The 12,197-nt window shown below is 34.8% G+C and overlaps 1 protein-coding gene across 4 annotated transcripts in view; it reads right to left on the reverse strand.

Annotated features, from left to right (window-relative positions):
• Positions 1–12,197, reverse strand: part of UACA (uveal autoantigen with coiled-coil domains and ankyrin repeats) — a 99,653-nt gene that overhangs the window by 22,372 nt on the left and 65,084 nt on the right. For all 4 annotated transcript variants that reach the window (XM_045530881.1, XM_045530905.1, XM_045530887.1 and 1 more), the window contains exons 4-9: positions 10,783–10,847; positions 9,948–10,005; positions 7,042–7,112; positions 6,831–6,937; positions 4,481–4,662; positions 2,934–2,971 (exon numbers count right to left, since the gene is read on the reverse strand). In XM_045530881.1, coding sequence (XP_045386837.1) covers positions 2,934–2,971; positions 4,481–4,662; positions 6,831–6,937; positions 7,042–7,112; positions 9,948–10,005; positions 10,783–10,847 — 521 coding nt within the window. The remainder of the gene's footprint in view (positions 1–2,933; positions 2,972–4,480; positions 4,663–6,830; positions 6,938–7,041; positions 7,113–9,947; positions 10,006–10,782; positions 10,848–12,197) is intronic.

Genomic DNA, 12,197 nt, shown 5'->3' on the forward strand with positions numbered 1-12,197 from the left:
TTATTTTAACTAAAATCACAAATTTTTAAAAAGGAGAATTTGTACCTGACAAAACTATTCCCAGGAGAAGAATTTAGTTTAAAAACTATTTACTTCTCTGAGCTCTGCTGAAATAAACTATGAAGAGGCTTGGTAAGGACGAAACTAACAATCCTCTGATCTGAGTCATGTAAAAGATCTCTAAATAATTTGGTTGGGTATATGTTCTGTTTTTTACACTTACTGATTTGAAACTTTATTCCAGCCTAGAGATTTGCTTTAACAAAAACACAACATGATTATTAAACAAGAGAAAAAAATAACTTTTCACCCAATTGATCTTTAAATCTGTACAGTAACTAATTTAGAAAGCTATTTCTTTCTTCCTTTCTTAGAAGTTTAAAAAAAGCTACTATGTTAATTCTCCAAGACAAGTTTCTCATGTTTTGTATTCCTTGAGTTTTGTTTAACCAAGTTTTTAAACTATCATGAGTTTGGATCTAGAATAAGACAGATAGGTCTCATTAAAAAGATATTCTACATCCACAATTTGTCCCAACTACATTTCTAGTCTCATTCCTTCTACTAAAGGACTGTTCTTAGAGTGGAATCTGACATCTTCTCACATGCCACTTTCCTTTCCAGCCTTCCCTTCAGAAGCGTCACCTTCTGTGTTCACTCTCCTCCCTACTGTACTTCAGACTACTAAGTCAACCCCGGTCCTTTAAGATCCATCTTCTTGACAAAGCCTTATTAGCACACCAAAAGAACCTCTCTTGCACCTCTGGCTCCTTGTAGTGGTGATATGATCCCATGAACCACTGATTGAATGCTCACATCCTGCTTTCTGCTGTCTGTTAGTTACCAGTGGATATATATCCAAAGACCTTACCATATTAGGTTCTTTTTAATCTGACACCTGGTTACTTTTGCAGTCTCTTCTCCTGCTCCTTCCACCATGGGCATACCACTGTCACAGTGGCCTTCTGCTGCCCCATGGACATGTGAAACATGCTCCCTCAGCAAGGGCTTGGTACCTGCCCTTCCCTTAGCCTGTGAGGCTTCTCCCACAGAGCCCCCACCCTCTCTTCACCCCTTAATCCTGTTTTGTTTTTCTTCATAGCAACGGCCATGATACTAAATACTCGTTTGCTTATTGTTCATTCCCCACGCTAGGAGCTCTATGAGGGCAGGGACTTTGTACACAACAATATCCCCAGCACTTAGAACAGTAATTGGCATATTGTAGGTGTTTAACACATATTTGTGGAACCAATAACCAAATAAGTCTTACATTTACAACTACACTAGTCTTCTTGATAACAGGGATTACATGCCCCTTAGTATAAGAACAAATTCTATTTATAGCAGATATTTACTAAGTATATTCAATAAATAATGGAAACACAGTAATTAGGAGCCAGTAGTCTTTCTGTTCCTAATAGAATATTAGCTCCCTGTATTCAATTAGATAACTGCTAGAGCACTGAACAAAGTACCCTTTCCATATTAATATTCAATAATTCTTTAAATATCTGTATATTTTAGAACTCATTTTTCTCTGATTCTATGTGAGATAGCTGGTACAGACATAACAGTGTACATTTTATTTCATTCTGCTCCCACGAAGGTTATATGAGGAACAAGGGAGAAGGTTGGAACAGTTGTTCCAGATGGAAAAGTGTCAACAGACATGACCATGCATGAACATATTGCTAAATTCAGATGGATTGAAAAGGAAAACAAGCTTTACTATAGCTTTCAGATTCAGGTGAGAGGTAGAGAAATGATGCAGAATGATGATGATCAGAATTGCTCAGAAGGTACCTGATTATTTTCTCTTCAGGGTTTGGAAACGCTCAGGTTCCACTCACTAGAGAAAAGCTGAAAGCCTGGAAGGGAACAGCCAGCAGGAGAGGAAAGCTGCCTACACTAGCTTTTGAGCCAGAGTGCTGTAAACCAACCACTTACTTCCATGTGAAGAGATTAGAGAAAAACATAAGATAAACTACAATACAAAACCAGGGTTAAATAGTGATTTGATAATAAAAATTAGTACAAAGTATTAATTATTTCATGTATTATGCTATTTTGTAAAGTCCTCAATTAAATATACACAGAGAAAAAGAATGAAAAGAAATAAAAATGTTAACAGTGGTACTGAAATCACAATATATAATCAGTTTTGAACTCCGTTTTCTTCATTCTTACTGCATTGGAAGAATGTGCCCGTTAACAGTAAAGATTTGGCTCTGTTATGAAGAAAGAATAAGGGAAACTGTCTATGATCTGCCAGGCTAAAATTCATCATTTAACATCTAATACTTGAAATAGTTAGATTTTTTTTTTTTTTTCCTTGAGACAGAGTCTCACTCTGTTGCCCCGACTAGAGTGCCGTGGTGTCAGCCTAGCTCACAGCAACCTCAAACTCCTGGGCTCAAGCGAACCTTCTGCCTCAGCCTCCCGAGTAGCTGGGACTACAGGCATGTGTCACCATGCCCGGCTAATTTTTTTCTATATATATTTTTATCTGTCCATATAATTTCTTTCTATTTTTAGTAGAGACGGGGGTCTCGCTCTTGCTCAGGCTGGTCTGGAACTCCTGAGCTCAAACAATCTGCCCGCCTCGGCCTCCCAGAGTGCTAGGATTACAGGCGTGAGCCACCGTGCCCAGCCAAAAGTTAGATGTCAAAGGCCCTAGACAGAAGGCTATTTATTTCCCATTAGATACATTCATTGTAATTAAGGTCCATTGTCTCAAACTGAGTGACAGTATCTTGATAGGACTTCATGATCTTAATACCTAGGTTCTATATAGGCATGATTAACTGAGAAGAGAGACAGAATACATTTAAACTCAGAACAGTTATACATGATCATTAACTAGTTTTACTAAGCACTTTGCTTAGATTGCATAATACATATAACTTTTAAAAACTAAAGTTAAGATCTACCTGTTGCAAAGATGGTCCTTTCTTCCAAAGTTCTCTCCCTAAAGATTTAAAGAAAGAAAAAGAGAAACTCAGAAAACAGCAGGTTAATTTGGGTAGATATGCATTCCCTAACTATACAATTGGGTGAATATCAAATAAATAAATTTTAAAGTTTCCTCTAAAGCTTACTACTTTTTAGTTGTATTTCCAAAACTTATACTTAAAACAAAAGGAAAATATCATTTTTGGCTACCAAATTAGCAAATTTTTAATAACAATATTCAGGTAGATAATATTCAATGTTAGGGAGGAGAGGCAGGTAAAAAAATAGGAAATTTAAAACACTCCTAAATTGCAAGGCAATTTATCAATATACCAAGGTCTTAAAGAAACGTACATCCCCTGAAAACCAGTGATTCAATTTCTAGGAATTGATCCTAAAGGGTAACAAAAATATACTAAAATATTTATGCATAAGTACAGTTACAACATTTTAATATTAGTGAAAAACTATAAATAACTTAAACACCACCTATAGAAAACTGCTTCATTAAATGAAATTCAAATAAATGGAATTTTATGCATCAATAAAAATCACACTATAGAAAAAACATTTCTGAGGGAAAAGCCTTCAAAATATATCACATAAAAAAGTAAGCTACAACTCAGTATTACAGGAGACCTCAATTTTATGCATAGGGAAAAGATTGGAAGGATATTCCTCAAACTGTTAACAGAGGCTCCTCAGCAGTAGGATGAGTTACTCACTTCATTCATTGTGCTTTTCTGTATTTTACAATTTTTCTTTTACCATAGGAAAATACTTGGAATAGGCATTTGATAAATATCAGTTGAATATTTCGTGTTTAAACAATTCTTTCTGCCAGGCGCGATGGCTCACGCCTGTAATCCTAGCCCTCTGGGAGGCCGAGGAGGGTGGATCGCTTGAGGTCAGGAGTTCGAGACCAGCCTGACCAAGATCCTGTCTCTACTTAAAATAGAAATAAAAATTATCTGGACAACTAAAAGTATATATAGAAAAAATTAGCTGGGCATGGTGGCACATGCCTGTATTCTAGCTACTCGGGAGGCTGAGGCAGCAGGATCGCTGAAGCCCAGGAGTTTGAGGTTGCTGTGAGCTAGGCTGATGCCACGGCACTCACTCTAGCCCGGGCAACAAAGTGAGACTCTGTCTCAAAAAAACAAACAAACAAACAAAAAAAAACAATTCTTTCTTTAAAACTTTATAAGTATCAAAGTTAGAACCTTCACCCCTCTTCATAAAAAACAATTAGTAAAACACTTGAATTGACTCTTCCTCTTCAGTTCTTAAATTATTCCACAGTATATTAGCGTTCACTTGATAAAACTAGACAATACATGCAACACACTGCCTCAAAAAAAGTGACTATAAGTAAGTAAAGAAATTCATGGAATAGAGGGAGATGAACCAATACTGTTTAACAGTGAGGAATGTTTTGCTTCTCACAAACTGTAGTTCTACTAAGTTTTTAAAAAACTGTTCTTTATTAGCGTGGACTTTTCTAGTTACAGAAAACTGCTGATACCTTTGTTGGTATTTTCTGAAGCAGTCTTCAACAAGGTTAGAATGTCCAAGTTGTCACCAATTCTTGCGTAGTAAGAACTATCATGGCCAAGGGCATCCAGCAAGTTTACATCAGCACCATTTTTAATTAAGACTTCTACTGCATCCCTGCAACCATACTCGCAACCCAGCATGAGAGCAGTTCTAAAACGGAAAATGAAAGAGTCAAAAAGACTTTGAGAAAAATCCAAGGAAATACTTCAGAAATATTCTGTCAGATGTCAGAGGCCCCCTACTTAAAGAACAGATACTACTTTTAGATAGATATGTTCTAGATACATATTTTATTTTATATTATCTTATATTTTAAGTTCATTGCATTTATTAAAAGATTTGCTTTGTGTCTTAGGTTGCAAAGCTAAAATCTTTTGTCATCTCATATACTTTAATTACTTCTGCTACCAAACTAACATTTATTCCACTTCAATATCCTACAGGTAAATAATCTCTAAAAAAATCCTCCACAACTGATACTGTCACCCCATCTGCTCAAAATCCAACTATTCAAGTCTCTTCACGAACCAAAGCACGCCATGCAAACCTCCCCTATAAATCTCTTCTCCTCCCAGAGACGAACCAGATTCCATTCCTGATGTTCCTTGTTTCTTCTACCTGAAGACTTCACATCTTCAGACTTCATTTAAGTTTCCTCAAATAAACTTTCCTCAACCAACCCCATGCAACATGGACCACTGCTTTATTCTGCTGTGATGGAACCAACAGCACTTAAACATTTCACAGTATATTAGCAAAGAGTAATCAGACAACAAAACAGTTAAACTGTCTTGGAAATTTAGAAGGACCCCAGAGATTATCTTGTCTAATCCTCTATTTTTACTGGTGAGGGAACTAACAACTAATGAAATGAAATGACTTATTCTATACCTATGTCTTCAGTTGTGAATACTGGATTTGCTTACCTGTACTCTGCTATGTAGGCTCTGTTTCTTAAATCCCCATCCCACTTTCTAACTCCCTGTAGTTGCTGGTATAAAAATCTATACACAGCAGGCATTAACATTTTCATTATTAGGTAAAAAAGAAAATGCTACAGATAAAACAGGAAAAAAATGAAACAACTATAGAGTGTCAGAAACTAAAGTTATAAATTATTTTTAAAACCATCTCCTATCTAGTCTATATGACCTATACTGCCCTGCCTCATCGGCTTTTTGTGAACTTCCAATGAAAAAATATAGACAAAAGTTCTTTGAAAAATATAAGAGCTATAAAAATATAAGGCATTATATGTGGATCAACTAAGACCATACCTTTCTGATCCTAAATTTAATTTTAAAATCAAATTTCCTTAGTTATGCTTGGAATCAGATTATAATATCTACAAAAACAAAGTAATATAAAAAAGCCACTTTCCTAACCACATTAATGATTTAATTACTTAAGAATTTCCTCCTTTGAGATATCTGAAAAATAAAAACAGAGCTATAAAATCTGACAACTAAAGACTATTTTTTATACTTATCTACTTCCAATGAACATTAACTACCAAGGATACATGTTTAGAAGAATAAAATTAAGTCAAAAGAAACAATTTTACTAGTAATTAATTATCTATAAAATATCAGAAATTTTAGTATAATTTATTATACTTCAGCTAATGGAGATGTATTTCAGATGCTTTGTGACTATAAACATCAGAATTTTAATACTGCAAGGACCATGATACACTAGTCCTAGAGAAGGGGTAGGGAGAATTTTGGACAGAAATTATTAGAGCATACCAACTAAAATAATATCAAATACAGAAGCAAAAATAAACAAAGGGAATATTGGGGTACAGAAATGGACTTAGTTCAGACAAGGAGACAACATTGTGCCCTGGCAGGGTAAGGAGAGAAAAACACCCCAAGAAAAATCTATACTGAAACGTGTCAAGCTCCAAGACACCCAAGAACTATTTTATTCTCAAAAGATTCACTCATGTTCAAGTAGAATATAGAAGTAAGTTTTTTATTCTTCTACTTTAGTTCGTATTTGCACCCATTTCATTAAAGCTTAAAATAACTTGGATACAATTCCTCTTTCCTTCAGTTCCTTGATGCAAACATAGGCCAATCACTGTTTTTATTCAGCATTTACCCTGTCATCTTTCCCTCTCTCTCTTTCTTTCTTCAGCAGACTCTGAAGAAAAATGAGAAGTGGATGCTAATTCCGAGGAAGAGCAAGCCAAGGAGGGGCAGGAGGAAGGGGGAAGAAAAAGCCAAGTCACAGCACAGAAGTGGTGCTGTGACTTGGCCTTGCCATCCCTGAACAGCCAGCTGGTACCTGGGGAGCCATGATAAAAGAATTACCTGTTTTGTTTGTCTCTGGAATTAACATCCGCTCCTCTGTCTATCAGCATTTGACATATTGTTGGCCTACACATCTGAGTAGCCAGAACAAGTGGTGTCCGCCCATCCTTAGCAACAGGAAAAATAAAACAGCATTAAGACAATGAATCTCCCAAAACATAAAGCTTAAAAATACATGAGTTGAAATGAGAATAAACATAAACTGACTTACTACATCTTTGGCATTCACAGAGGCCCCATGGTCGCAAAGCAGCTGTATGCTAGAAGGACAGTCTGCCATTGCTTTAAGGAACAAAGGAAAATGATAAATGGTGAACATCTGTTGGTAAGACACATGGTATTTTTCTAGGTTCATATAAGGCATAAATTCTTTAATTTCTAAACTACCAACCTTCGCATCCTTCACTTAGCCTAGTATTATAAGCATCAATTTTCTATCTGAAAACGAATTAGACAAGATCATTTTATAAATTTTTTATAATTTATTAGGATCAAGGAATATTGTCAACCTTGTAGAAGACAAGACTATACCACTATTCTAAGGGTAAGCATAGACAAAAATCAAACTTAAATTTTGTATCTACAGTATATTTTTGAACACGGCTGTAACTGACTTGATCCTTAAAATGTTAGCTCAGATTTTTTAAAGAATCATATTCATTTTTTCAAAATACTCACAGTAAATACAGTATGAATCATACAATTAATATTTCTTTATAAAAGCAAAGATTGCAATGTCTATCCTTAATGATGCAAAGTGGGATTATTTTGCTAAAAATTATAAAAGCACATTACGTTCCGTTGACCAATGCTAAAGTTGATATTTATATCAGGAAAATATTGTCAAATTTATAAAATAGGATTGTGGTTATAAGTCTTATGAGTTGACATAAATTATCAGCACAAAATTTTGTTTTCTTGGTGAAACTCAATAGAATTAAACCAAATACATATAAGAAAATCAAGCAAATTTTCATTGCTCATGTCTCTAATCCAGCAAATGCTTTATATAAAAAATATATAATCAACCTTAATAAAAAGATAAACTGAACCTGAATATATTAATTCAGGAATTATAAAATTAACAACCATTCAGGCCCAATTATTGAGAATGAAAAAATGTAAAGCATAATAAATTCCAGAATTATAACACATTGAAGACGTAAAGTCAGTATTAAAGGTACTGGATGACAGTGAATGTTTGCTGTTCACCAAACTCTGATTGTCCTCTCTTCCATGGTGACATGGTGACTCACCTAGAGACCATATTTCCTAATCTCCCTTGCAGCTAGGCTTGGCCATGGGACTTATATCTACTTCTAAATCTAGATAGGCCTTATAAGACTGGTTATGTATTCCTCCATGATCTTTTCCCTTCCTGTGAACAGGAATACAGAGGTACCTGCTACCAACTTTAGCCTCAATGTTGAGGACAACACCTTAGAAAACGGTAGAACTGTAAAATGGAAGAAATCTGGGTCCCTGAATGATTCCATGGAACAGAGGCAGCCAATCTGAACATGAGGACTGTGACATGAAAGAAATAAATTCTGTACTTTTTTTAAGCCAGTGGTATTTCTTTTTTTTTTTTTTTTTTTTGAGACAGGGTCTCACTCTGTTGCCCAGGCTAGAGTGAGTGCCGTGGCATCAGCCTAGCTCACAGCAACCTCAAACTCCTGGGCTTAAGCGATCCTGCTGCCTCAGCCTCCCAAGTAGCTGGGACTACAGGCATGCGCCACCATGCCCGGCTAATTTTTTTTTTCTATATATATTTTTTTAGTTGTCCAGATAATTTTTATTTCTATTTTTAGTAGAGACGGGGTCTCGCTCAGGCTGGTCTCGAACTCCTGACCTTGAGCGATCCACCCGCCTCGGCCTCCCAGAGGGCTAGGATTACAGGCGTGAGCTACCGCGCCCGGCCAAGCCAATGGTATTTCATGGTCTCTTTGTTACAGCAGCCTAGTCTTAGCGCTAAGACAAAAATTGCTGTAAGTGTAGTGTTGCTGTAACAAATAACTAAAATATACTGTACTGGTTTAGTGGTTGGGAAGCAGATAAGTGAGCAAATGTATTTCAGGATAGTGAATAAACACTATTCTATATAAAAATAAGAGAAGAAAATACATTGTGTGAGAAATTAAACTATCATAAAAGTACATAAAATGCAAAAAGAAAAGTGAAAAAACCTAAGGTATAAAAATTTAAAGAAAATTTGAAATATAATACATCTTTAATGCGGACCATTTTAATCTACTCATATATTTCATACACATGCAAAGAGATGGCAGACTGCTTTCTTTCCTTTGGCCTTCTATAAACTGTAGGAACATCAGACTTAGAAGAGTTAGGCGATTGGTCAGGCTATCTTACACCAAAAATACGTAAACATGTAACTTTTTTCAAAGTACTTTAAGATACTTTAAGAACAATACAGACAAATTTAGACACACAAGTATGATTAATAAAATCTGTGAAATTATTAGTATAAATCTTTTTTAAAATATAGCACATAACAGTGAAATGGAATTCAGAGTTCATATTTATATCAGGAAAAAATTACTGTCAAATTCATAAAATTGGATTTTGTTTACTATGCCTATAAATTTGTGGACACTTCTAAATGAAAACAATCACCAACCACCACCATTAATTAAGAAATTAATATATGCAAGATACTATTTATGATTTAATTATAATTACCTACTGCAACATTATTAACTTTATTTTGCCAATCAGAAAAATTAGGATCAGACATGTTAATTAAGTAAACAGTTTTTAAGAAAGAGAGGTATCTTCCTCCTTCCCATTTCTCCTACAAATTCCCAAACATAAACACACACACAGTGCTCAGAACTCCTTGAGAACAGGATTGTGATTTATTCATCTTTGTACCTTTATTACAGTATCTAGAAAACATGGCTGTAAATATTGGCTGAATGAATATTTTTAAGCTATATAATCTAATAATTAAATTTGAGTATACAAAAACTTTTCAATATTCTTTGTTTCTTCATGAATTATACAAATACATAACATGTTAAAACTCTGAAGTTAATTTAAATTACTAGACATTTTAACAAATACTTGCTTGTGTCCAAGACAGAAACGTTTGCTTACCTGCGTCATGAAGTGCAGTTCTTCCCTGCAGGTCCACATGTTCAGTGGGACAATTATACTGTTAAAACACAGAAACTTAGTAACCTAGGAGAGTTTTATTTTAAAATTAAATATCCAGACTCAAATGAACAGCTGTTATTTAATCTTAAAATATTCCACTTATCAAAGAAACTAAAGACTATTAGACAATCCACTAAATATTTTGACATGAAACAAACGTAACATTATATAACTAAATTAATAGTATTTCACCAAACAGGAAACATATGGTACATTACAATGGCATGGAATACAGAAAAAACATGTATTGTTTGGGTTCTTTTTAGCAAGAATTAAAGCGAACTACTTAATCAGAAAAACAAGAGAGTTCTGCAAAACTTAGCAAAAATGTTTATAGAAATGTATGACTAGAGCCTTTGATTGAAACCTTAATTCAGCCAAGTAGGTCACAGAATTCTGTGGCTGCCTGATTAAGTTTAATTAATGATGTTAATATTATGCAGTCCAAGTTACCTATGTTTGTATAGATTCTATGTTGTATCACTTTATCTGTCATATTCTAGACAACAGAAAATTTGAATCCCCAGCTAATGTCAACAGGAAGGTCAACTCTTTGTTATTTATTTTTAATACACTGAGTTATGCAATTCACTTCCCTCAGACTTTTTGCTCTTTATTGTTCACATTCCTTCACAGACGAAGGAAAAAATATGCAAGCTAATAGTCAAACCTGGTCTACCATTTTCTTTGATCTCAAATTCCAAAAACACATTAAAAACACATCTATTATTTGCAGTCAAAATAATAAAGCTAAAGTATTAAGCACTTTTACTACCTGTAGAAGTTTTTGTAGGCACAATGCATGTCCATACTTAGCAGCCAGGTGAAGAGCATTTCTCCCTATGAAAGAAATAATGTAAACTATATGTGAAGGATTATTTTCTTCATACATGAATTTTCATAGGAATATTCTTTTTTCAAAAATTAGTTGACAGGATACTTAATTTGTAAGCATGTTTTCTGTTTCTAAGAAGTTTCACCAGTTTGATATTTTAAGAGAGACAATGTATATCAAAACAATTAAGGTAGAAAAAAAATTAATCATACTAATCCATAACGAGCAGGAACTTTGTCATATTCACCACTGTATCCCCAGAATCTAGAGCAGTATCTGAGACAAGGAAGTAATTATATACTGACATAGGGAAGAGAGGAGGGAGGCATGGGGAGAAAGAGAAAGAGAACATGGAGAGAGGGAAAGAAGTACCTAGATTTCACATAACATTTCCACATAGGCAGTGTGGACACTGAAAACAGAGAAGGAAGTGTAAGCCATAGAAAGGGTATTCCCTAATAATTTTTATATTTCAGCTAAAATTCAAAGTTATGAAATTGTATCTCTGAAAATCAGACTTGTTCAAATACAATGTGTTAAAATGTGCAATTTTAAAGGAAACCCCAAAGGTGATAGGGAGGAAAGCTTACCAGATAATCTGAAAGCTTAACTCTGAATACCGGAAAAATAAACTTGCAGAGAACCTCCTACCTCCAAACACTATTTTTCCTGTCTTTCTTTACACATACATCTTCTCTCGGATGGTGAAAGATACAAGGGTTCCCACCAGGCTATTCCAACTTCTGATCTTTAATGCTCTTAATTTCCGTCTAATCTCTCAAACTTCTTAAAATATAATTTTACTTCACAAGGAGACCTGTCTGCTAGAAAAGAAGCAATTTATGTTTTGCTCATCTTGGATAGATAAATTGGCTTTAAACTCTCAGTTTTATATGAGTTTAGATAAATGGGTAAGTTTTCCTGGGTCTGATCGCTTCTGTGTAGCTGACTAACCAGGTTCCAAAACAAAACACAGTGAGGCCCAGTCTTTAAACGGGTAGAAGTACAACATATTCCACTATACTCAAATACCCTCTAATTACAAATAAGTCAGATCATTTCAAATTTCAATTTGCTACTGTTCACTGACAAATGTCTTAGAAACATTTCACGTCGTGAAAAGTGACTAACATAACTGGCGTTTACATGTGAAGTAAGAGAGCATAGAGTGGGAAGGGTGGGGTTAGGCACAGTGGTTGACAGTCCCTGGTGTTCAACAGAATGTTACACAGAAACTTGGTCACGAAACAATGTCAGGTCAGGGCTAAGAAAATACCAAATCCAACCACTTGAGATACAGTAGCATAAAATCAAGGAAACATCAGATCTAAAGCATATCAACATAAATTACAACA

Source organism: Lemur catta, chromosome 1 (assembly GCF_020740605.2).
Source record: "Lemur catta isolate mLemCat1 chromosome 1, mLemCat1.pri, whole genome shotgun sequence".
Classification (NCBI taxonomy): Eukaryota; Metazoa; Chordata; class Mammalia; order Primates; family Lemuridae; genus Lemur; species Lemur catta.